The sequence below is a fragment of the Electrona antarctica genome, assembly GCF_951216825.1.
Source record: "Electrona antarctica genome assembly, chromosome: 13".
NCBI lineage: Eukaryota > Metazoa > Chordata > Actinopteri > Myctophiformes > Myctophidae > Electrona > Electrona antarctica.
Genome location: NC_136794.1, coordinates 22,951,037 through 22,978,644, shown reverse-complemented (window position 1 = coordinate 22,978,644; position 27,608 = coordinate 22,951,037). Strand labels below are relative to the sequence as shown.

Below are 27,608 nucleotides of genomic sequence, written 5' to 3'. Positions count from 1 at the left end.
ATTATCAATACCAGGTGGGTTCTGAGGTCAGAAACGATATACTATATACACACACCACCAATAGGCACAAGAGTCTGCTGCCTACTATTGACAAACAATAATGACTCAGTCATAACTGCAACAGAGCTTGTTGCACAGTAAGGTGCAACAAGCTCTTGTATAGCGCCCGTTTTCGTTAGTTTCCGACGTTCTTTTGTTGGTTCACTCACTGTGTTTTGTTATGGCTTTCCACTAGCTCCAGTTAGCTCATAACATTAGCTTCTGTTGCCACTCGCTCTGAGTTGCGGCGTTGAGAGTATGGGTTTTTATGCATGGTCGTCTTTACGGTCATCAGTAGTGGTGCGTGCAAATGTAGTCCAGGTGCTTTACAAGCTACTGGCAAAAATCCATCACAAACTCAAATTGGAGTGGCTAAAGTTAAGCCAGTGCTGTGCTGTTGGATAGGATACCTACATGCATGTTTGCTTCTCGTAGAGTGACTTGCAGTACTCAGGAGGCAGGAGAAGGCATCACTCTGGTATTCATAATGTGAGTTCTTGATGTGGGAGAGACTGCACCACCCTCCGTGCAGACAACCCAGGATATGAAGACTTCCCTAATTTGGACCGAACAAACACATTGCCTGGAGCTACTGTAGCGATGTCTAGACGGGCGACACACTGAGACCATAAAGAATGCAGAACGCTACAACAATGCTCTCTCTCTCTCTCTCTCTCTCTCTCTCTCTCTCAAAGAAGCCCCACTGAGTTTCTGTAGACCCTGAGGATTTCATCAGTTAATCTCGTCCGACCTCCCGGAGTATGATATAGCTATGCATGCATTTCTGTTTGTTTGATTAATATTCTTCCTTTTTGTTTACCTTATTCAGTAAGTGACTAATGTTCCATTAGTTGTTCTCTCGTTCACAGGGTTGGTTATTGAGAATACATTCTCTTTTACAATAACAACATCCTACTAAATCGGATTCGTAAAAATAGCTGATCTAAAACTGCAAGCCCACAACGCATCACAGACTGTGGGCTTGTAAGCCTGCTGCTTTTGGCGTGTGACACCATCATGTGACTGTAATTTATATGGTCAAACATTTCTCCTTCTGGATGGCCTTTATTAAAACATTGAGTGCCACCTGGTGGATGAAAAGAGGGTGCAAAGGCCGTGGCTAATTCAGAAGCTAATGGCTATGGAGAAACAGAAGCAGTACTGGCAAGGCCTTAGCAAGCGTCTGTAGCAACCGGAGCGATTCCAAAAATGAAATACAGCGAGACTTTCTTATAGCAATATCAAACGCCTTAAGACGTGCCTACTCGCCATGAGCGCCTCACGTAATTAATTTATAGGACGAGTATAACTGTCAATAGCAACAAATGTTGTGTGTGTTAATGCTTGATTCAGTATGACCTCCCTAACTGTGTGTGCGTATGTGCGTGTGTGTTCATTCATTCCAGGTTGTGTGTCTGCGGCTTCCCTCGGCAGCAGCAGAAATTGTGGAGGGAACCATGTAATCGTGTGCTGTTGGACCCAGAATTCATGGTTCAGATGCTAACTGCCGTCTACCATGCCATGTACGTATTCTAACTGCCGTCTACCATGCCATGTACGTATTCTAACTGCCGTCTACCATGCCATGTACGTATTCGTTGTTGATGTTCACTTGTCTTAACCCATTTTGACCTGAGATCAGATTCTAAAAATGTCTTCTACATCCTGACAGTTTTCTGAAAAAGCTATGTTTTTATGTCAGTCGTTCTTCGATTTTTCAAAAATAGCAGACCTACAAGCTCGTAGCGTGCCACTCGGTGGCGCGCTACCAATAATGCTAACACCAAAAGGGGTTCCCGCCCAAAATGGGTTAAACCAAGCAATTATGGCATTTCGGGGTGCAACAGTTAATCGTTTTAATCGATTAATAAATAAAAGATTATTCTAATCAAATCTTTTTATATACAGTATACAGTAGAACAAATAGTGCAAATGGGCAACTTGTCTCTGCAATGTTCTAAAACCATTTTAATCACAAATATTCGGTTTGAACTAGGTTTTACAGGAATAGCTTGTCAACACATTCAGTATTTATTTATGAGTATAGCCAAAGCTCCCTTTTGAGTTTCTTCCTACTGAAGGACATTTGGTACCAAGCATTCTCTGGTCTAGAATAGAATAGTCTAGATCAGTGGTTCTCAAACAGTGTGTCGTGACTCGTGAGACAAGTCACACAGACTTGAGATTTTGACATTGGTGTGCCTAGGATAGGGCATTAAGCAACTAGTCGACTAGTTTGTCGACTAGTAAATCCACTAGTCGACCTTGTTGGTACTAGTTTTGAACTAGTCGACTAGTAAACTAGGCAACTAGTCAACTAGTAAAAATGACTAGAAGTGAATGCCCTAGCCTAGGACACAAAAAGTTTGAAAACCGCTGGTCGATATTGACAAGACAAAAGAAACTGAGATTGTCCCAGACCGTTTTTGCTAACAAACTCCTGAGGATGGCAGCTTCTTTGTGCATGGGCTGATTAGATCGGCAGGAGTAGGTTATTTCATCCCCTATGTAGACGGTCGTTGCAAAGCAGATTAGAGTCGATGATTGCTCCTCCTCAGTGATGGATCCCGTGATAGGACTGGGCAGTGCTCTCCACCGCTTATGCCGGTGAAGTAGAGCTGTGGTTTTTCAAACTTTTTGTACCCAAGGCACACCGATGAGCAAGTCAAACTGTATTTATATCGCTCTTATCACGCTGTAAACCTTTATTTTTATTTACTAATACCACTGTACATTTATACTTGAGCTTATTTCATACTTGGTCGCATCGTAGCACGTTGTGAGCTTTTAGATCTTTTTTTGAAAATGTGTGGGGGAAAATTAATTAATTCAATTACTTTTCATTCTTTTTTTTGCCCCACAATTGTGACGCCAGGTTGAAAGTGGTTCGAAAGTGTATAGGTATAGGATTTGCCACTGTCTGCATTGGAAAATGATTGCGCTCAAAGTACTGATATAGTAAATTCAAAGATAATTCATAACTCATGTAGTAGTATACACGCCAGTGTGCTTCAGCACACCATCTGGGGGATAGTAGTGTAGCATGGTAGTGGTGCATGCAGAAGTAGAGAGGCAGTGTGTGTATGTTGGGGAGAGAGAGAGAGAGAGTAAGTAATGTCCTCAGCCATAATCCTATAGTAGGTCACCTTCGATAACACTGGCTGACACCATCAGCGACAGATCTCACATTCATTTGCCCTGCCCGAGCCTGGAAGCAGTAAGCACACGAAGGGATAGATAATATGAACCATGAATCCACAGCTCCACACAGGCTCAAGGACCTTGGCACCCACTGAGGGCACTCTGGGATTTAGGTTAATATGTGCCCTGATGCTACATGAAGCTTTGTTTAGCTTGAGGGAGGGAGGGAGGGAGGGAGGGAGGGAGGGAGAGAATAAATGTGCAACAGCATCAACGGATTTGACACCTGTTCTCTCTTATTCTTAATCATGGTTGAGATGAAATGGGAAGCTTGAGATGAAGTCTTATTTTTGCTTTCGGCACATCAGAGATTATGCCTATTCATCTATTCGTCTATTGAGATGGCCTAAAGAAACCCATGGATTTATCTGTGTGTGCACGTGCGTGTGGCCACGCTATGTGTGCTGGCATAAGATCAAAGGAAATGTGTTGCTCTTTTGTTGCAGCCATTTCCTTCATCTGCCATTTTCTGAATAGGCATGTTACCCTACCATGTAATATGAATCTTTAAGAAGACCCGACCTGACGTTTTTCGGGCCGGGCCTTAAGCCCAAATATATATATTGCATTTTTTGATAATATATAATAAGTCTGTTTGTGTATTTACTATTTATCTATTATGAAGGTGGTGCTGACTGGCGTTTCACTTTTAATCTGTGATAGAGTTCTCAAATTCTGCCCAAACCCGATCGTGCCCGACGTTTTAGTGCCGGGTCGGGCCTAAAATGAATGCTAACTAGTCGAGGGCCGGCCCAGTTAGGACGGACAAAGCCTTTATTTCCACGTCCGTTGAGAACTCTAGTTCAATGGACAGGTGGCTCCATCTTGTGAGGTTCCACCGATATTTCTGTCAATGGTATAACACATTCTCTTTCTGGCATATAATATTTTATTATATAATTATAATTAGTTCAATGTTCTATTGGTCAATGGGGCTCAGATCAGGTTGAAACCTTGCCAAGATGTGGCGTCATCATAACGATTACCGGTATACATCATACTGTAGATGTCAGGCTGGGGCTTTCGACACACAGCTCCCATTCATGTCTAGTTTGATGTTTTCCTACTTTTGTGTTTCTGATCTCATCCGTCCTCACTCCAAACACATTTATATAATGCCCTGTTATTTCCTCATTGTGTTGATCAGTAAAACTGATTTGGGTTCAACAGTTAATTGAATTTACAATTAATAATAAAAAATACACAAATCTGAAGTTGCCAAAATAACATAATATAAGTGGTTAATCAAACTAATCAATTTTATGGACTATTTTTTTCTTTGATACGAAACATGCTTCTCAATGAGTCTCATAATCATTGATAGCATAATCGTTAGAAAATAATGTATAGTTGCATCTCTAAAACAGATATCCTTTGGGCATACAGTGAAGTGAGAGTGGAGTGCTGGTTGCTCTGCCTGAACAACATCTGCTTCCCTCTTGTCTCTCTGCTAGCCTAGGGCCTTATTCAATAACTCGTAATAATAGACCAGGATATGTGCTTCAGACATCAATGTGTGTGTGTGTGTGTGTGTGTGTGTGTGTGTGTGTGTGTGTGTGTGTGTGTGTGTGTGTGTGTGTGTGTGTGTGTGTGTGTGTGTGTGTGTGTGTGTGTGTGTGTGTGTGTGTGTGTGTGTGTGTGTGTGTGTGTGTGTGTGTGTGTGTGTGTGTGTGTGTGTGTGTGTGTGTGTGTGTGTGTGTGTGTGTGTGTGTGTGTGTGTGTGTGTGTGTGTGTGTGTGTGTGTGTGTGTGCGCGCAGATACAATGGCGAGTGGGAGACGGGAAGGGAAGCTTTGGAGGACATCTTGTACAGAGCCCAGCTAGAACTTTACTCCCAGCCCCTCCTGGTAAGCGATTATACCACCTTAATAGAAAGGACCCCACTTTAAGAAGGGGGTCCATGATGGGGTTCCAGGGGGTCCCCACTGGGACCCCATCAATCATTTAGCTGATGACTCTCCAGCTAAGTGATTAATGGTGACCAACTGAACCCGGTCCCTTACTGTTCTCCATTTGGTTCCATTTGTACAGTACAGTTTACAAATGAAAACAAATGGACCCTTATGGGTCAATTTGGTTCCATTTGTACAGAACAGTTTACAAATGGACTGGGTCCATTTGTTTCCATTTGCAGAGTTTCGAGTTATGGCCTAATGAATATCAAACTGGGGGTCCTTGAAGTTTTTTTTAATTATTTTCTTGAGATTCACTCATATACCTGTAGACTGTCAGTGGACACAGGTCAAGTGATTACCTTTGCATCCCCCATGATCCTAAGAACCCCAGTCACAAATCACCATTGCATAGATGGATCTCCTGTAAGATATACTGGTCCCATTGGAAATCTGACCATATCTCCCATCGCATGTTCAGATTCTACAGACCGTCTCGGTCGTGTGCTTTTCTCTTCCGTCCATCATAGAGCAATAACCACTAATTGAATTGCAGTGATGTATTCTTTGCGTAGACATGTCTGCATGCTTTTATAAATGAATTCATGGAAAGATAATTACATTTTATAATGTTGTATGTATTCTCCTGAATCGCTGCCCTCCACACTCTCCGGCCCTGATGCTAGATAAGGGAGTGTGGAGGACATTGAGTTGTCTTGTGATCTACAGTATGTTTACATATGTCTGTCTGCCCTTGTCTGTGTGCGTGTGTGTGTGCGTCTGCCCTTGTCTGTGTGCGTTCGTGTGCGTGTGTGTGTGTGTGTGCACCTTTCAGCTAGGGAATGCCATGAAGAGCTCGCTGCCCAACAGTGCTCCCGAGGAGAAGCGGGGACGCAAGTTGCTCGAGGTCGAGGTGACCCCCACCGTCAGACGCATCTCCATCTCGGCCATCACCACCGCCTCCATACGCCGACACCGCTGGAAGAGAGAGGGTAAGGCCCACCTCTCTAATGCCCCAGTAGAAACTCCACTTAAAGCATAGTGTCCTGTGGATGGTTGTGGTGCTCTCACAGGTGCCGACGGGCGGCGATCAGGATAAATGACGTCCAATCATACTCACGGGTTGATTCGTTCAAATTGTTTTATATAGAAGTCGTTTAACGCTACAAGATGATGGGAGCTATGAATTTGGACGCAATGCATGACAGAGAGGCTGCAGCCTTGTACGTATTACATAGATTAATGCTGAGAAGTATAGAAAGGATTTGAGAGACTAGAACCAGGGGTGCAATGTTTTTACTATGATCACTTTAACTAACAGACTTCCTCCCAATCTCTGTGAAAGGATGCCTTTGTTGTGAGAAGGAAAACCGTTCTGTGTTTTATCCACTCTCCTCATGAGCGCTGTCCAACAAGTGTTTCATGTCAGTTATGTAACCATGATCAATGTCTGTGCCAATATGTTGTGCCAACGTTGTTCCAGTCACTGGTGCACCGCTCTTTGCTCGTTTTGTCTCTGTGTGTGTGACTGTGCGTGCTCTGCTTTCTGTCATTACTATGAATGTATGTGTGTGTGTGTGTGCTCTGCTTTCTGTCATTACTACGAATGGATGCGTAAGAATAAGAATTCTACCATCAAGAAGCTCAAGACAAAAAAGGTGCCTCTAGATGCTTCACTCATTCAGCTCTATATCTCATCCAACAGATTCATCACTGAAGTCTCAACTCACCTCAAATCTCAAATGTTTAATTTTTTATATTTTCTTCTCGTTATCAATTGATGTCAAAATATCAAATCAATCGGCTTCCATAACAAACAAGTCTATTGTTGTATTTCGGTTCACTATGTCATGAGTCAGTTATGGATCTAGGCCGGGACGGCGTCATCCCAGTGGACTGTGACGAGGCCTGAACAGGCCGAGGATTCGCTGCCACTAAAGGAACACCTGTCCCCCTATCTGTGTCGTTGACTCCCAGATTGTTTTGACTACTCAAGCACCGGGGAGCTCAGCCTCGTCGTCAATCCTCCGAGCCACGCCCACCCCTGGTGCCCGGCGGCCAACCCCGAGAGAGGAGGGCAGGCTCAGAGTCAGCACAGCAGCAGCAGCAACGTCGTCGTGCCCCCCGTCACGATCGAGGGTAGGGGACAGGGGAGGATATGCCACATGCACAGGGACAGGGAGGGTTCTCGCGAGGAGGTGCCGCCCCTCCAAATTTCTACCTATCCGTCCCGCCGCTTCCTTCCCCTCTTCCCCGACTCGGGGGTTTCTGATTGAACATTGACGCTGTTCCCATTATTACGGCTGCCTCTTCACTGACCCAGAGTATACTAACTCTTATCTGAGTGCTTTCTCAACAACCCTCCCCCACACACTACCAGATCACTATAAATTGTACGGAGAGTGGAAGAGTCTATTCTGGGTTTGCAGGAAGTGTGGTTCGAGGCCATTTTTGCATGGGCCTACCATCATGTCATGTCCTCGTCGCTCTTTGACCGTGCCCGTGTCTCATGTAATCCACCACAGAGTGTGTTGCCCTTGTCACTCACTGAGCATGTGCGGTGTGCGACCTGCTACTTGACCCCATCCTTTGGGCTCGTCTGTCAGTGAATGTCTTTAGACTCAGAGGGAGACCGTAGTAGAATAATGTTTGCAGTGAACACTTTAAATTAGTTTTAATGGGCAAAACAATTGTCCCACAAAACTCATAAAAGCACAATTGTTGTTTCTTTGCTACACCTGGTGGCCGCACTGTGCCACAACAAGCCTTAGATCACCCTGGCCATGATGAGTAACCACCTGCTATGCCCATCCTGCCGGGAGACGAAATCTGTGTTTGTTTAGTTTTTCCAAATTATGAGAATGTGCTTGTTTGCCAATTTTGAGTTCAGCTATGCTATGTTTTTTTTTCTATTTTCGTTTCAGTTTAGCATCAAGCTCAGTGAGTGAGAATGATCCCCTTCCTCGTGCCTCAAAGCATGTGCATGTGACAGCAAGCTGAGAACATTGAAAAGGAGAAATTAACCCGTTGTATTAAAGAAAGGAAGACAGTCTACTTGTCCAAATGCTCAGCTCCTGCACTCCTTTTATGTTCCATTAAACAATCTAATAGTGTGCTCCATTATAGCGTCCAGATCACAGTGTGTGATCACTGGCATTACAGTAAGATATATTGACATGATTGAAAGTCAACCTATTCCAGACTTGTGGTCAGTTTCTGTCCGATTGTCATCCCCTCGTCCTGCCCGTGCTGCTCGAATGAAATTAATTTGTTTTGAAGAAGATTCCTCTGGGTTCAGTTTCATTATGGTGGAACTATGACGCCTAGCTATTTGGGAACTGTGGCGCCTGATATCTTGACAAAGATGACCACTGTGTGAACACTTTTCAAAAGTACACAATTAAGTCAAGTACACAATTAAGTTGTTTGAGGAACTCAATCTCTTATTTAGAGAGATACGAACATGCTCAAACCCTATAGACTGTATAGAGAGCTCTGGAGGACCCTGGTCTACTATTTGTTACACATCTTTTTTTCACCTCTACACCAGATCTCTGCAAAAGAAAATAGCTCATAAACTCACAACATGCCACAGTGTGACACATTGTGAGCTTCTACATCTGCTATTTTCTCTGAATGTTTTCTGCAGAATGGTGAAGCTAGGGTTCATGTGGTTAAATTGCTTTGTAACGCTTAGAGCACAAAACCTTTGGTTACTCTTTTTGTTGCGATGGGGATTAGTACGGACTGTGACAATGGCTAGCAGACCCATTTGGCCTCTGTCTGTCCCTTTTTAATGGAGTGCTATCGATCTTATGAGAGGTGGAGTGGAGTGGACTGGCCAAAACGCTTTCCTTAGATTGGGACGACTAGTCCATTCAGGAGTGCGGCAGGGACAGCATTGTGTTTCTCGTCTTACTCCTCATGCGCATGCCATTCCAAGCCCTCTATCCCTTTCCGCTCTTTATTTATGTTTTTTATTCTTTACACTTTCTGGTGCCCTGACTGACTGACTGCTGGTGACCTGAGGTCCAGTCTTGCTTGTCCCAGCACTGCATGATGGAGAGAGATGGTTGATCCTTCCTTTTTCTGCTTTTTAACTTGGCTTTTACTTTTCCTTCCCTGTGCCTGTTTCAGTAACATTTCTTAATTTTGATCAATTTCTTCAGTTTCTTTCAGCTTTCAGACCGTGGACCCATTGATGGATTATAAAAACAATGTTATGTTTACATCAATTTATGCCTGTCTGGTGCCTGGCTTTTCCCCCCCAGTTTATCATGAGAGTTTATTTTGATTTTATGTAATTTCCGCTCCGAAACAATGAGCACTTTCGCTAAACTAGACTTTACATTAACATCTAATATGTTTTTATAGTGAAACCTCCAAATATGGCAACAGAGGTGGTAATGGAAATCTTCAGTGAGTTGGAACATGATGACGAGACTCAAGGCTAACATGTACCCTATTGGATTGTACTGCATATCACTATAAGGACCTAATTAGGAGAGCATGATCTGCTCTGAATGTAATTATGAGCACTGACCATCTAGGAGCCATCTAATTCTGTCCCCTAATTTATCCCACATTATGAACATGATTCATCAATCATCCAGTTTAATGAGGGGTTGACTCTGGCTTTTGTGATGACTGAGAATGAAGATCTAAAGCTTTGCCCTTTGCAAGGATTATAGTGAAAAGTATACTTTGTTTTTCTTGTTGTTCAATTAATATAAATTGGCCCTGAGAGAGAGGTAAGTATTTCTGTTGATGGTAGATTTAGCCTATTTGAGACTGTGAACCAGCCACTTTTGAAAGGTTAGATTTAATGAGTTGATATCCTGTACTCGGATGAGGTTGAAGTGAAGCATTGTTATTCTTTAAACTTTCATTAACAAGATCACTCGGCATCTGTGTCAAACTCGACCTTTCCTAAATCTGAATCCATAACCTCTCTGTCTATCACACTATTCTTTATTTTTGTGTCTCTGTGTGTGTCCATTCATGTGGTTGCACGTGTGGCAGAAGTCGACGGCATGAGCGGCGGAGAGGACTCGTTCAACGTGAACGACCCGGACGAGGGCTTCTCCTCGGGGGCGTCCAACAGCAGCCAGCCCAGCGGCACCAAGGGAGGCAGCACCGGCGGCACGGCCACCAGAGGGGGCAGCCTGAAGAGCAGCAGCAGCAGCCTCAAGAAAGCGGTGGCGTCCCGCCTGTCTCGAGACAAGGACAAGGAGAGGGAGAGGGAGAGGGAGGCGGAGAAGCAGCAGCGGGAGGCGGAGAAGCAGGAGAGGGAGGCGGAGAAGCAGCAGCGGGAGGCGGAGAAGCAGGAGAGGGAGGCGGAGAAGCAGCAACGGGAGGTGGAGAAGCAGCAACGGGAGGCGGAGGTGGAGAAGCAGCAACGGGAGGTGGAGAAGCAGCAACGGGAGGCGGAGAAGCAGCAGCGGGAGGTGGAGAAGCAGCAGCTGGAGGCGGAGAATCAGAAGCGGGAGGCGGAGAATCAGAAGCGGGAGGCGCCAACGGAACCCCAAGCCCCGCCGAGGAGGCACCATCCGAGGCAGCTGCAGCAGACCCCGCCGGTCAGCATCGACCTGGACGCCATCGAACTCAGCCCCATCAAGAAGCACCTGAGCTTCCCCACGGGCCATGCGCTGGTACGGACTGGCAGCACGTCGTCTAGCAAGTCCTTTGACTGCATGAGCCTCAATCTGAACGGCGGCGGGAAGAACGGCAAAGGAGGGGAGGAGGTGAGTGGCGCCCGGAGCTCCGAGGTGGCCAGGGGACTCGCCGGCGGCGGCTCCCACCGCCATTCCACCATCAGCCTGCAGGAGGAGCACTTGGTCAGGCCAGAGGAGGCCCAGGACTTGCTCTCCCCCGGAGCGCCCCTCACCAAGCAGTCACGCTCCCCCAGCTTCAACATGCAGATCATATCGCAGGTGTAACATGGGGATGAGGGTGATGCAGGTATTCATACACACAATCACACATACTATTTAACAACCTGCACACTTCCTCTACACACACACACACACACACACACACACACACACACACACACACCCCTCCACTCTGGTATTTGTCTGGTATACGAAACACACCATAGACATCTACTACCTACCTACCTACCTACGCTGGTTACTTTGACTGAGTGTCTTTGTGTGTGTGTGTGTGTGTGTGTGTGTGTGTGTGTGTGTGTGTGTGTGTGTGTGTGTGTGTGTGTGTGTGTGTGTGTGTGTGTGTGTGTGTGTGTGTGTGTGTGTGTGTGTGTGTGTGTGTGTGTGTGTGTGTGTGTGTGTGTGTGTGTGTGTGTGTGTGTGTGTGTGTGTGTGTGTATGTACGTGCAGAGAGGAGTGGTCTTTGTCGTCATCCTCAGATGCTATCGTCTACAGTCACTGGATGGGGGTGGAAGGGTGGGTAGGATCTGCTTCAAAGAAGGCACACAATTGTAAAATGTCAGTCGGTAGACTTGGACAGCTCCCAAGTCCACAAGACCCACATTCTCCCTTTTGACCAAACTGAGCATTGCTCCTGTAACAAGCCTTCACAGGACCCAGAGAATAAGCATGTGGGGGTTAGTGAGAGCAAACAGAACACAGTACCTGAGGACCTGTATCATTTCAGATAAGTTGAGTTCCTGACTGAATCAGTCCATTTTGTATTGTAATCAGCAATAAGACTTGCCATTGCTCATCATGTGAAGAAGAGTGAGGATCATTGTTCTTTCTCTTGTTAATTTCTGTTCTCATATGGAATCTGACCTGATGACTATGTCCCCTCCCCTGTTCTCTTTTTCTGTTCGTTTTTTAAATGTTTAATTTGACAAATCATTTTATGGACATGATTGCTTTAAATATGTTTGCAAGCAAGCAGAATCACAATCCAAAGACAGTAGGTCATTTATTTATTTATATATGTTTTCCTTCATTTTAATGACATGCTTTGATTTTGACCTGGACCCAAGTCGGTCTTTAGGCTTTTACCTCATACTGTAAGCTTCATTTTATTTTGTAATTAATTCTACGCATTTGATCTCTGGTCATTTTCAAACTATTGATGCTGTTATGAAATTAAACTGGAATGTGTCGAGCCGAGCGGTCGACCATGTCAGTTCTAAGCCCAACAAATGGACAAAATGTTGGGATGGCATTGCTGCTGGGCAGCTTACAGAGACCCAAGCATGACAGTTAATCATGGCAATTAATCAAATCTTCTTTGAGGTCCTCTGGTAACTTCTTGTCAGGTTTGAAGAAACTACAATGAAAATTATGTTGGTAAATTGTAGAAAAGAGAAGGAGAAAAAGTAAACCATTAATATATTAACAAATAAGACCTAAGTGCAAGACAATGACTTCAAAGAATGAATCAAAGTTAGATGGTGATGGGGTTTTTTTTATATTATTGTTTGGTCTTTAGTCTTTACATCTGAAAGCACTTGGATTTTCATGTGGCCGTGTATGATTTTTGCACGAAACCCCGCCCAGTAGGGGAGGGGTAAGAAAGGCCCTGCCCAGTAAGGGGAGGGGATGCCCTCCTTCCCCATCCCCTCCCAGTATTTCTTACAGATATAGCTGATGGGTGATTCTACCCAAGACCATGATTATTTTATTTTTTTTGTGAGTGAAATGTCACCCCCTCTGGTGGTTGCTAATGGTCACTACTCGTTTCGGTCACTATTGACATCATGTTGTCTACCTTGATTGGATGCTCATGAAAATATTTTGTTCTACCTCATTGTGTATTCACACCTGTCTCCCAATCACATTCTGCTCTGAGGCGTGGATTAACTTCCCATTGCCTCTGAAGCAGCAACTACTGGAGAATTTTACAGGTTGGGAAGGAGAAGTGGGGACCAAAACAGTTTCACACACTACTGTAAGGACACTGTATAATCTGTATGCGTGAGGAGTTGTCAATGTGTCTTATCAAGTCCTCGTGCTTTAGTTCAACCACATTATGCACACATTTTTGCCGCAAGATAAAAGTTTTATCTGTCTTCATTCAGGTTTGAAAAAATAAATAATAATAATGTCCTTGTCCTTCCTGTAAATGTTATTAAAAACACCTAAATTGAATTATCATAATTTTAACATTCCCTTAAATCCAGATTTTCTTCATAGTCATGATTTTTGTGCAAGTGCAATTTTCCTCCCAGATATGCATGGATGTTGTCTGTTGTTAAAATGCCTATCTCTGTGCACAGCACTAGCAAGCATTCTGTAGTGCACTCTCCAGCCTGCGTGAATTGAACGTAGTGTTGCTTGTCTGCATGCATTGTGCGCTGTGAAGCACTGCTGTTTCAGCCACTTCCTGAAACCAGCCAGCAAGCCAAACCCAGTCTTGTTCCTGTCACAGGCTCCTAGCCAAATGTGCCAATACACAGTCTCTTTTCATGAAATCCTGTTTGTGTCTTAATTAAAATATTGTTTGCCTAATTTTATTTTTTTATCTTTCTGTTTACTAGTCTTATGTCAAATGTTAAAGGACAAGAAGTGAGGTTTGGTTTCACAGCTAAATGTGCCCTTACATGCAGCTCCACTGTACTTTTGTTTTCTTTCTGCTGTGTATAATTCAAGGCAAAATGCACATAGTATGGTTGTTAAAAAGTGCTTTCACAATCACAATGAAGCTTTGCTTTCAGAGCCAGTTGATGTGTCTAGATGTCAGTTTTATGTATTGGCATTTACATTTCTAGCTTAGTATGCTTCTATAAAAGATGGATGAATGGATTCGTTAAATGTATAGAAAAGTCACTTTGGTCCACGGTGATCATTCGAGACGTCATGACCTATAAGCTACTGCTGTGTGTGCGCCATATAATTTACGGATCACAATGTTATTAGACCTCATCAGTAGGTCTAATTTGTACTTTGATGGTCTTGATTACTGAAAACCGGTTATTTTCAAAGTATAAATTAGGCTGCACAGTCCCTCACTGCTTGGCTGACTGCCCAAACAAGGGAGTTGAACAGTACCTGTATATGATGAGGCTCCCAGTACGCAATGCTGTAGTGTCCATATACACGCACGCACATGTCTGTCATCCCTGTGTTTGGTCATAATGTCCTCATCTGCTGTATTATGCTGTGAGTTGAGTGGCTCCTTTTTGCTGTTGGAGCTGGTGACGTATCTGTGTCCCTGACCCAAGGTGAATGGCACCATGTATTGTCAACGTGGTGTAATGGATGGAAGAATATCTGTCTTGTGTCTTGTGTTCAAATGCATGTGACCAGGGTGGGAAATTAACGCTATAGCCACCAAGCCAGCCAACAATTGCTGGTAAATTTGAACTGTTGCTGGTAAATTTGTCTGTCCAACAAACAAACGTAACCGTGGCAAGTGACCATCTGTCTGGTGGGGTGTTAGGGACACCCCTACCCCCCCCCCCCCCCCCCTCCACACACAATTTATTTAGTAGTTAGTCCCTTTCACTGCCAAGTTGTGCCAACCCTGTGGGCGGAGGAACACGCTTATCCCTCCCAGTTCCGCTTCGTGCTTAACAGGTGGCACGACAAGCCTGTAGGAGGAGTCTGTACTAGTGCAGTGACAGAGATCCCCCTCCTTCCGGCTTTCCCACCCGTGAAGACGTGTTCGTCTCTACAGTAGTAGGCAGGAACCTTTCCCCTCGCCCCACCCAGACGCCCCCTCGTGGCTGGTGAATTTCATTGTCCACTAGCTACTGTGTCTGTGACTGATGGCTGAATAAAATGTTGGTTTCCTGCCCTGCATGTGGTATGTGTTGGGTTTGTGTTCATACAGTATGATGCACTTTATTCCAGTCTTTAACAACCTCTCTCCAGTTATTAAGCGATAAAATATAGCGATAGATGTTGTGTATACACTCAATGCAGGGTTTTAGTCTCTTCAAAAGTAGTAAATCTAAGCGGTCACAACTCAATGCTTTTTCTTTCTTTTAAAACAAAGGATATATAATGAGAGATTCTTTCTTTAAAAACAAAAAGGTCAGGAAGGTTGCCGGAGTCTTAAGTTAGTCAAAAGGCCACAGGTCAAATCTGGCAGCACTAAAATTTCTGTTTTTGAGGTCAGAATTGATTCTATGCAACATGATGTTTTTTTTGTTTGTTTTTTTTGTCCCATTTTGTCATTATTGAACCTCTTTGGGGCAGGAGGGTTCAGACACCAGAGTTCTGCAAGCATTTGAACTTATTTTTTCAAGTGTGAGATGTCAACAGCGCCATGTTTTCGGTCCGTTCATAGTGCACCCACTGTTGAGGTGCTGTAGAGAAGGGACCTTCTGGCACACCATCTTGTGTGGTGTCAAACCAGAGGATCATCTATCGTTGTGCATTTGTCATCAGACTCCCACAGAGCCACGCTGCGGCTCCCACAGGGACTGGACTCACGGTGCATGTCGAGCCCTCTGTCAATGTGCTGCTTTGTGGCTCAGAGACGTCAGTGTATGGAAAACTAAATATAAGCTGATTATTTGATGATGATTAATCAAATCTAGAAGCTTCAAATCTGAAGCTAAAGATGTGAAAACACTGTACCATTGATGTTGTATAAATGGAAAGAGACTTATTTTAAATCTTGTAAATAAATGTACAAAGCGTGAAAGCAAGACGACTATTAAAAATGGTGACCATTCTGAGATGTAGAGAGAAATTAATCTGTATATTGTTGAATAAATATTGTGCCGTAAGGGACATGTGCTTGTGTTTTGGTGTCAAGTTCTTGAATAACCTAAAGTTTGTCAAATAGTTAATGCCATTTGTTGGCTAAGCTTTTGTTGATATATATATATATACCATATATATAAAGCAACAGTAGACTTATTTGAACTAATAGCTAAATAGTATTTTGCTAGCATTTAGTAGGTAAGCAGGGTATTTGAGATGAGCTGAAAAATTATTTTATAGCATATGATGGGGACATACTTTAATATATGCCAAATGAATAAATAATAATTTGATATGAAGCCCAATTACAATTATGCTACAGTACATACCTTTACTGTCAAACAAAAGCACCAGTACTTGCACCAGTAAGTGTGCCTAACCTATATGACAAACATCTGTCAATTATACTGTGCTCTATGATATTATTGCTAATCAGTATCACCACCCTCTAGTAACTGGGTGGTACTGGTGGTGATACTGCTGTATCGTTTTGCAATGAAAATAATCTTTTTACTGAGTGACTGCTGGATCTGATTAGCCTAGCTGAGTTTAATAAATTATGACCCCTGGCAAAAAAGAAAGAAAAAAATAAGAATTATTTAAATTCTTAATGAATTCTTCAACTAGATAATATTGATTGGTTTGTATGTGATTCAGAATGTGATGAGGTTCAGTTTTTCATTCTGCCTTCTCTGTCTCCCTCAAGTGGACACAGTGAACATTACAAGTTTATTTTATTCTATTTTAACCTCCTTGAGCATTCAGTTAATAGCACAAAAAGTTCAAAAATGTGTGTTTGCTCTCTTGGCAATTACGTTTTATATCCACTTAAACCCCAGCATACGTATTGTGGGAAAGCTGTCACAGAAAATAGCCTAACCAGTATCGACTATTTTCTGCGAATGCTTTCCCCACAATAACGGAACACAGAAAATTCACTACCATAGAGCCCTGAGGGACTCTGCAAAGTCTGCATGTATAACACATGCATACCCAAATATGGAGTTCTGTGTCGGCCATGCCCAAATATGAACTCAAGGCTAGTCCAGGGGCTAGTCTAAGATTATGTCAATACTAGACGTCATATTGATGACATCATCTGGCTACTCTTTACCAGAGTAATCTAGTAAGCGAGTGGCGACACTAGCGTCGACTCCCATTGTAACAATGGCATGCGGAAGCGCCCATTCTATCTCAATGGGATAGTTCCAATGTTTGGAACTATAGCCCATAGGCATCCGCTTAGCGACGAGGTCAAAGTGTGTCGCCACTCTCGGCTCCTTACATGGTGATTTATCTGCAAATGTCCAATCAGCATGCAGCTGTGACACACCAAACTGGAAGACTTTGGGGGATATAAATAACAGGGTCAGGGTATGAAATGTTAGTCCGTTCAGAGTTTCTGTACAAGACTTCTGGTTGAAGAGGAAAATCAAGAGAAATGGCAGATAAAGGCGTAGATAAAGGCGCAGGTAAAGGCTTTTGGGGTTTCGTATGGAATTCGGAGAGTAAGGCATTCATGGGCCGCACAGGCAGCAGCTGGCTTAAGATCTTAGTGTTCTACACAATACTCTATGTATTCTTGGCGATGTTCTTCTTTGCGACCATTCGGATGTTGATGTTTTCACTAAGCGACACCAAACCAACTTATCAAGACAGAGTCGAACGCCCAGGTTTATCACACACCCCACGCTCCGAAAAAGAGGAGATCTCCTTCAACATGAACAAGCGAGATACATATGAGAAGTACACCAATGCCATTAAGGACCTCTTGGCATCATATGAGGATGGACATCAGACTGAAGAGTTAAAATACATGAACTGTGGAGAAGCTGGAGAACCTGGACCAAGCATTGATCGCGCCAACGAAGATGGAGAGGAGAAGAAGGCTTGTCGCTTCTACAAGAGTTGGCTGGAAGACTGCTCCGGGTTAAAAGACGACAACACATTTGGCTTCAGGGACGGAAAGCCATGCTTGATTGTCAAGTTTAACAGGGTTGTCCGGTACACACCAACAGCTCCTAAGAATGCGTCACTCCCGGAGGCTCTCCAGGCCAATTTTGACCCCAACCGGATTCCTATCCACTGCACAAGCAAAATAGGTAAGGACAAGGGGAAGATTGTGGAGATCAAGTACTTTGGCTTTGGTGGCTTTCCTCTCCAGTACTACCCATACTATGGCAAAAAGCTGCATCCACAGTACCTCCAGCCCCTAGTGGGCATTAAGTTTGACATCGCTATGAATGAGCTCGTCCACATGGAGTGCAAAGTGTTCGGAGAGGACATTGACTACAGTGACAAAGACCGCTACCAGGGACGCTTTAATGTTAAGCTCCGTGTATCCAATGAATAGACATGACTAGATTCCTGGAAAAACAAAACAAAGACATTTATATAAATATACAGGAGCTACCCTTTAACTGCTATCCACTGGCTTTCGGTTTACGCCAGTGATTAGAATGTACTATTAATAAATAAATAAAAACTAGAGGGCTACTTGCACTCAGTGGAGCACATACCGTATCAGCCAAGAAGTATCTGTGTTATGAAGCCTAGCTATTATGTTCATTGTTATCCTGAAAATCGAGTTCATGATGGGAAAAAAAACCATAACCCAGACCTTTGCTATCACAATGAATGTTTGAAATCTCTGTACGTCCATCTGTCTGCCCGTGCCCGGCGTCAAGTCAATCAGAGTGGCGGTTGTCCAGAACCGCCGATCCAACCAATAGTCTCATACTGGTAGCATATATGGAGATGCCTCTATCATCCGCGCAGACTCTGCACATGCATCGCCGAGGATTCGAGGGAGTGTGGTGTTCGGTGCCGAGTCGTCTGGATAGGCTGTTTTCCAGAATTGCTCTCCATATTTGGGCATAAAAGGGACATGCAGATCTGACAGATCCCCAACCATTAATTTTAATGAAGTTGCTCACCCAGCACAAACTGCCTCCTGGGTTTTTCTTTGGTTTGGGCACACTGTTTTTATGACACCATGGAGCCCATTCGCATGTTGGGAGTTATGAGAGTTGGGAGCTACACCCCAAATTCAGACCCATCTGCCAGCGAACCTAAATTAATTAGGTCAATTTTGTTAGTACAGACGGGAGGCTCGGAAAGGAGCAGAAGAGAAGCAACTTCCTGCATGGTCAGGATGATCACCATGGTGCACATCTATGTAGTCAGCAGAGGCAGAGAACTGCAAGCCTCCAACCTGTCGATCACCTACTGTAGGCGAGAGGCCCTGGCTGATGAGCAGCCGATGGAGCAACCTAGGTGGTGCTGACTGAGGGAGAAAACCTCCTCTAGCCATTGCACAACCTATTGTGAAGGTCAACAATCTGAAACGAGAGGAAGCCAAGTTGATCGCCGACTTGTTGACGAACTCTCCTACACCGTCGGATCCAATGGTCGACCTCATCGTGCCAAACATTTGCTAGTTTTTTTTCTCCTTTTTTCTTCAAAAACTAAATTAAGAACAAAGAAATTACACATTTTCCAAAAGAATATATAGGAAAAAAGTACAAGAAAGGAAAAAATAACTATAACAGGACATATTTCAAGAAAATAAGTTGAAATACACAAGCTAAGACCCTCTCCAAACTGCTATGGTCCAATCACAGCTAAGCATAACATGGGTTAGACAAACCGCTCCACCAATAGTTTTCCTATGTCATTTTCCTATGGGGGGCTATCGCGCCGGTTCAGTCTATCCTTTTTATACTCTATGCATCAACCCCACCCAACCAGGAAATGAGAGCTGCATGATTGATTGATTGATTGATTACTTTGTTAACAAGTTAGTTAACAGTAAATGTAGTACAGTCAAAGGTTATGCTAACAGCATAACACTAATGTCTTGTTTCCATTGTGGTACACTCAATTCATTAGTGGTCACAAGGAGGTGGCCCCGACTACATGCCCATACCACACCCCCGCATGCCCACCCCTGTGAACGTGGACAAACATGCCACAAAAACAAGCATCAGTTACCAAGTAACCTCTGCTGTGGGACATGGTTTATCAAACCCTGTTTAGTCAGTTGTTAAAGTGCATGATTCAATGCTGAACATCAAACGGACAAATGGAATGAAATGCTGTTCTTGCAAGAGGATTAAAGACATGGAGGAAGAACAGAGGAAGAAATGGGGTATTCTTCAATTATCCAATTATTTGGAGCCAATGGAGGGAGCGGAGAAGAGCGGAGACGTGAGAATTTTGGCTGGTTGAAGACCAAGCGAGCTGCGGCATTTTGGATCAATTAGAGAGTGTGCATGCCAGATAGGCCAGTAGGGAGGGAGTTACAATAGTCAAGTTTTGATATGACTGATGTCTGGATAAGGAGCTGGGCTGACTCCTGGGTGAGGAAGGGTGTACACCTACAGGATCGAGTGACCACTGTAATGTGTGCTTTGAATGAGAGCTGACTGTCCAGGACAACACCAAGGTTCTTGGTTCTATGGAAGTAGTTAGTTAAACACCATTGAAGACGAAGGTGAGGACACAAATTGTGATTGGCCGGAATGAGATGATGTATGATGAGAAGAGCGCCCCTCACTTCACACGGGTGTGATTTAGTTCTTGCACTACTGTACTTTTTTTTAAAATTTGTTTGATCCTTTTCTTATTGTATGTTAATTGTGCTATGGACTTCTGTCTGAAATAAGATTATACAGTAGGCCTATATATATGACACTTGGTGAGAATTATCAGTAGGCTCCCCCAAAGAGATGATTAACCTTAAAGGACCACTTCACCACTTTTCAACTTCTCTTCCTATAATTGGTCCTAACTAATGTTCATGATAAAATACCACCATTTTTTCCTACTCAGTCTGTGTCTCATAGGAGGGCTGTGGGCAGTTCAGAAACCCGTCCACCAGTGACATCATCGATGGTGAATCCAAGCTAATAGAAACGGCAGGCTTTCTTTTCCTGAAAAGTTGCAATGCAAAAGTTGAAGCCATCGTTCTCACGATAATAAAAATCTAAATATATTTTAAAACAAATCTTGTTTAAAAAAATCTGCCTAATGATGATGTCACTGGTGGACGGGTGTCCGAACTGCCCAAAGCCCTCCTATGAGACACAGACTGAGTAGGAAAAAATTGTGTTTTATCATGAACATTAGTGAGGACCAATTATATGAAGAGATGTTGAAAAGTGGTGAAGTGGTCCTTTAATGTGGAAAAGGTTGAAAGAATAATCAAGATCAATTAAACTTGATATATCAGTGGTGCTCAAAATCTTTTTATATCAAGGACTGCCAAAATAATGGCTGTGGACCCCCATGGCCCCATATCAAAATATTTTGTTCCAAGGACCCCAAGAAGCAAGAAATTATAAAAAATATAAGGTATATAATAAAATATATTATATATCTAAAATATATATAATCTGAGATTTATCACAAATCTTCAGATGTTTTTAAAATAGCAGATTGACAAACTCATCTCTGCATCTACACCCAGGGATCCGCGAGGGAGTTCCAGAATTACATGTGAATTTACTATTACAAACATAAGAGAGTGTCCATCTATTTTTGATCAGAGTTTCACTGTCTCAAGGAATTCCGATAAAGGAATTCTCGATCAAATGACCATATCAGACCGGATCCTGTATGATAATAAAAATCGGAACGGCGTGGCTCCAAGTACTTGGGAACTCACCTCAGATAATCCATGCCGTAAAAAGGTTATCAGAATCGGGTGCCAGAGATAAAATAATTATCAAACAGAGGTCCATGGCCTGGCCTCTAATGCACATCAAAATGTGTGTCCTTGAAATTTTAAAAAGGTTTACTTACTTACTGATCTATGTCCCAGGCTGCAGCGTGCTCCTATACTGCTGACCCTGCAGTTAATTACCTTTCCACTCTCAGCTGTAACGATGTGACCAGTAGTGGAAAGTAATTAAGTACATTTACTTTAGTACAATTTTGAGGTATTTGTTTTACTTTACTGGAGTATTTCCAATTTTCAGTACTTTTACTCCTACTCCACTATTTCAGAGGCAAATATTGTACTTTTACTTGTAACAGAGTAGTTCTACATTGCAGTATTGATACTGTTACTTAAGTAAAATATTTGAGTACTTTTTCACCCACTGGATGTGACCTCAGCTGATCTTTGTCAGTCAGCACCATGTAAGGCAAAAGCCCTGTGGACTATCGACCCAGCTGATGCACTGTGGACTACCGACCGAGCTATAGCTGATGGGCCTAGACTGGAGTTCCCCTTCCACTCTGTGCTGTGTTTGCGTGTCCTGATCTGCATCAGACAAAACCACATTCTGTGGTAATGTCTTGTGAACCATGTTATTAATGCTAGTCCTTACCAGTTCTGAATATATGAACAGCAAATGATGTTCAGTGTGGGTAATGCGATGTAATAGATCACATTACTGATAGGGAGGGAATTGTTTTCAGGTTGGGTTGGGCACAAAAGTAGGCTAATATGCATGGACGGACGGACAGATAGATAGATGATGTTGCTGGGCCAACCGTTAACCCTAATGGCATAGTGATCCGATCAAATAAAACCAAAAGCCTTTTAGATTTTCCTATGCAAGGCAATTGGAAAAATGTATTCACTAATAGTAGGCCTATATAAATTCAACTTTTCTTTGGCACTTTGTAGACGGTCCCTAACCGCCCAGCTAACCGTCTACTGCCCATAGAGAGCCATAGAATCGATTAGATTAAATTAAATTAAACTTTTCTTTGGCAAATAAATGCTGTAGTACGATCATAAGTAAACCATTGATGTGTGATGTAAATTCAATATTCTGCATAGAAATGAAGTTATTGAATATTTTCACTTTCGGGGTTGCACTTTGTAGATGTAGATACTCTCTACTGCCCCATCTGGCAGAGTCAGGTTAAGGAAGTGTAGGCTACAGACAGAAGGACAGACAGACATTTGTCGGTGCTTTTATAGATAGATAGATAGATAGATAGATAGATAGATAGATAGATAGATAGATAGATAGATAGATAGATACAGCACTACGAGTGCATAATTTAGACAGTACTGTCACTTTATGAATATATATTTGTTAAAGAGCTTTGCATTTACAGTATTGGAGATTTCCCGTGACTGTGGTAAATATCTTGTGAACCTTGTGTTATCAATATACTACGGAGCCCCTGAATGGCCATGCATTCAAAATATATTTTATCTTGACAAGATAATATTTCATCCGTACAAGATATTATCTTGTCCGTACAAGATATTAATTATCTCGTACGTACAAGATAATATCTTGTTTGTACAAGATAATATCTTGTCCGTACAAGATATTATCTTGTACGGACAAGATAATATCTTGTACGTACAAGATAATATCTTGTACGGACGAGATATTATCTTGTACGTACAAGATAAAATATATTTTGAATGCATGGCCATTCAGGGGCTCCGTAGGAATTTAATGTTTGTGTAGGACAAAGTTTTTCAGACCAATCCAAAAGATGGATATAGGAGGGGCTAGCGCCCCTCAAAAATATTGAAACAATGAAAAGTATTAAAAATCGCTTCAGACAAATCCAATCCATTGGACTGGATTTTTGGATATTACTCCTTCAGACTTTATCAAAATGTCATGCAAATCGGTACACATAATCTCTATAGTAATTTGATCAAGACGGATATATTTTTGTCTCAACCAATCTGCCTGAATCTGATTGGCTAAGATTGACATTTAAAGTTTGCAGGATTGTGGCCTGTTTTGAACAAAATTGCCGCAAATCATGAACACTGCAATACGTTGAGAAACAAATGCCACCCTTTTAACATTACCCTGTTAAAGTGCCACCAGGAGGCCGATTTTGAGGCCCTACATTTTGTCCAAACATCACGCAAATCGGAACATTAGGCCCTCAAGTGATCAAGACGCATTCGTCAGATTTTTCATATTCCAACCTGATTGGCGAATTCCGAATATTGCTGGCCCACAAAAACCTACCTGACCTGGCGGAGACCTGTGCAGCACTTTTTCTAGTTTTAGATGGAAACTCTGGATCCATTTTCAGCCAACAGGTTCTTCCTTGTACTCATGAGTCATGACCACCACCACCTCCACACCATCCTAGATACAGGCACGCACACACGCACGTGCAAAACATACTCTCTCCCCATGCCTTCGGCCTGGTCCTGGTGGAGACAATAATGTTAGTCAGCCAGTCATAGTTATGATGGATAAGCATGAGACACAATGTGCAAATAGAATATTCAGCACAAAATGAAATGCATCATACAACTAAGCATACAAAAACATACAATAAACAAAATAATAATTTGAAATGTACCTTGCAAAGTTGCAACTGTAAATTTAATTGATTCAGTATCTCTGTCAGGCGAGGAAAACCATTGTGTCTGTGTCAGTGTGTACTCATCTGCAGTGTCCATTGTGTGCCAGTAGATGGCAGTATGCCAGTAAATAGCAGTGGTGACTGGTGATTTGAAATGAAATGAAATGAAATGAAATGAAATGAAATGAAATGAAATATATATTTACCCAGGGTATCTGGGCTAAGCTCAAGAACTTGTTTCCAGCCAGGCCCTGCTCATAGAACACATTTCATCGTAGTGGTTGACAGAGATGGGCAGTATTTGAAATACATGTATTTGAAATACGTATTTGAAATACTTTTTTGTATTTTGTAATTTGTATTTTGCTGGGATGGAAGAAATGAGATGTATTTTGTATCTAGATACTTTCAGATCTAGTATTTTCTGTATTTCAAATACATAAAATACTTTTTAATGTCATTTTACACAGCCTCAGGTTTAAACTAGGGGCAAAACACATAACCTGACTCCGCCAGATGGGGCAGCAGAGAGTACACTGGGTTCCCCCCTCCTGCTCCCATCTGGGAACTCTCAGGCAGACTTGATGCCCGGCCACAAAACGGCCTGGCCAATCAGCAGCAGCTAGAGGCGGGATAGCCGCTGCTGATTGGCCAGGCCGTTTGAGGCCTGGCAAGGAACGGTGAGCACAGGGCCGGCGGAGCCGTGGGGGCTTTTTACGTTATTTGCGCAGTGAGTGTAACGCTGCTCAATGGTGAAATCTTCCGCCAACAGCGTACCTTAGTGATCAGAATCAAGGACAGGCCTATTGTAGTAGACATTTCCACCACGCGGAAACGCCCCCCTTTCAAAGTGGGGGGGCGGCGGGGGTGTGTGTGTGTATATATATACAATTGAGTTTTTTTTTTATCCTTGTGTTTGTATCTATAATTTCCAGGGGCTATGCTTAAGTTTGTGACTAAAGCCACAACACAGCCTCCCCACTGGGAGCACTGTTTATACCAGTCAGTCTGTCATACCATCCCTCCCCACTGGGGGCGCTGTTTATACCAGTCTCTCTGTCATACCATCCCTCCCCACTGGGGGCGCTGTTTATACCAGTCAGTCTGTCATACCATCCCTCCCCACTGGGGGCGCTGTTTATACCATCCCTCTACACTGGGGGTGCTGTTTATACCATCCCTCCCCACTGGGGGCGCTGTTTATACCATCCCTCTACACTGGGGGTGCTGTTTATACCATCCCTCCCCACTGGGGACGCTGTTTATACCAGTCTCTCTGTCATAGCATCCCTCTCCACTGGGGGCACTGTTTATACCAGTCAGTCTGTCATACCATCTCTCCCCACTGGGGGCGCTGTTTATACCATCCCTCTACACTGGGGGTGCTGTTTATACCATCCCTCCCCACTGGGGACGCTGTTTATACCAGTCTCTCTGTCATAGCATCCCTCTCCACTGGGGGCACTGTTTATACCAGTCAGTCTGTCATACCATCCCTCCCCACTGGGGGCACTGTTTATACCAGTCTGTCATACCATCCCTCCCCACTGGGGTGCTGTTTATACCAGTCTGTCATACCATCCCTCCCCACTGGGGGCGCTGTTTATACCAGTCTGTCATACCATCCCTCTACACTGGGGGCGCTGTTTATACCAGTCTGTCATACCATCCCTCCCCACTGGGGGCGCTGTTTATACCAGTCTGTCATACCATCCCTCTACACCGGGGGCGCTGTTTATACCAGTCAGTCTGTCATACACAGACAGACACACAGACAGACAGACAGACAGACAGACAGACAGACAATAAATGTTTATACCTTATTCTGCTCTGTTTGTCTACTTAAAACTGTTTTAAACTGTTTCAAAACCCCCCATTTTTTCATGGGGGCCCCTTTGCTACAATCATGCTTAGGGCCCCTTGGAGGCCAGAATCGGCACTGCATGTGCACATCTTGTTACCGGGGAAGACGGGGGGGTTTTCCAAATCACTGAATGCTCCTTTAATTGATAATCTATTCATCTTAGTCATTAGTATCTTGTTTACTTATCTTGTTTTTTATTGTTGGTTTAAATGTAAATTGGTGGTAGGCCTAATCAATCAATCAATCAATCAATCAATCAATCAATCAATCTCTTTCTACATTTTTCTTGAGGTAGAAGTCAAAGAGGAGTGACAGTGATGAATCAGATGGCCAATCCATTCCTTTGTGGGTCCTGTTTGATACAGTTATAGCACATTGATTTGCTTAAAATATAAAGTGTATCATTCTTAATAACCTTCAATGTATTAGACATTCTGAGAGGTCATTAATTTAATATTTGGCAATTAATTATGAATTTACTTATCATTATATACATTTTAATGAAAATGTATTTTCATGTATTTTCAAAATACAAAATACGTATTTGTATCTCAAATACATTTCTCAGACCAGTATTTGTATTTTGTATTTAAATACATTCTGTGACCCAGTATTTGTATTTTGTAACAAAATACATTTTCAATGTATTTTGCCCATCTCTGGTGGTTGATGCCTTGTTCAAGGGCATTTCACTCTCCTGTTCATCGCGAAGACAGTTGTCAGCAGTAGCCTGTCGGCCCTGTCCCCTCTATGCCCTGTCCAGGCTGTAATGCTATCACTCACTGTATAAAAAAACTAAAACAATCATCATTATAGCCTACTGTAGTCTACTAAGTCTATGCTATGCAAAAAGAACGCATATGATATACTTGTATTATTTTAAACATCACTATAAATTGAATCAGACATTGAAAAGAAAATACCGTGATTGATCAAAAAGTATTGTGAGTGACTATACCATGTGATAACAAGAAAAGGCCAATGCCCATTGCTCACTTTAGGCCTATTGCAAGGAGTGAACTGCATGGTTGCCAAGTGCCAACCTTTTGACTTTGAGTCTTGACTATTTTGAGTGGTTAAAGAAGATTATTCAGGAATATAGAAAAGATAATAGAAATATATAAGGGTAAGAGTTTTTTCCCCTTTAAATTCACTTCAGTAGTGCAACATAAAACATATAACCAAAAGCGGAGAATCATTAGGCAGAATGTAAATGGTTTACTTTATTCCGAATAATCCATTTACATTCTGGAATAATTTATTCCAGTCCAGAAGGTCTAGGCTAGTTTGACCCATTCTGCATACTGTGAAATAAAAAATTAAATCAATCAATCAATTCAATCAATCAATTATCAATAAGGTCGAAGGATAAAACATTGACTATTTCAACAGCCTAAACAGGAAGTGATTTATAGTCATGTTGTTGGCTTTTAGTTATATTTAATCCAAACTGTCTAACTACTTAACAATTTACAAGCTAACTATTTTCACGCAGACGTAGTGCGGCGTTCCGTTATTTTCCGGGTGTTTCGATACAGGCGGTAGTTGAACGCACGCCTCTCTTCTGCAGCTCTGCAGCAGCCAGGCAGGCAGGCAGGCAGGCGCAGGCAGCAGCAGCAGCAGCAGCTGACAGACATCGGCAGGCAGCGTCACGTCAGGCGGAGAAGAA

The 27,608-nt window shown here is 42.9% G+C and overlaps 2 protein-coding genes across 3 annotated transcripts in view; both read left to right on the top strand.

Annotated features, from left to right (window-relative positions):
* Nucleotides 1–15,798, top strand: part of LOC306934763 (hyccin 2) — a 52,135-nt gene extending 36,337 nt beyond the window's left edge. For both annotated transcript variants that reach the window (XM_079517521.1, XM_079517522.1), the window contains exons 9-12: nt 1,446–1,562; nt 4,999–5,086; nt 5,967–6,123; nt 10,154–15,798. In XM_079517521.1, the coding sequence (XP_079373647.1) occupies nt 1,446–1,562; nt 4,999–5,086; nt 5,967–6,123; nt 10,154–11,070 (1,279 nt within the window). In that variant the 3' untranslated portion in view covers nt 11,071–15,798. The remainder of the gene's footprint in view (nt 1–1,445; nt 1,563–4,998; nt 5,087–5,966; nt 6,124–10,153) is intronic.
* Nucleotides 15,799–17,206: 1,408 nt separating this feature from the next.
* On the top strand, nt 17,207–18,118 carry LOC306934890 (sodium/potassium-transporting ATPase subunit beta-233-like; the record flags this gene model as incomplete). Its single annotated transcript, XM_079517699.1, has 1 exon — nt 17,207–18,118. One exon carries the CDS (start codon nt 17,207–17,209, stop codon nt 18,116–18,118), a length of 912 nt encoding a protein of 303 aa, XP_079373825.1.
* Between the last annotated feature and the right edge of the window lie 9,490 nt (nt 18,119–27,608).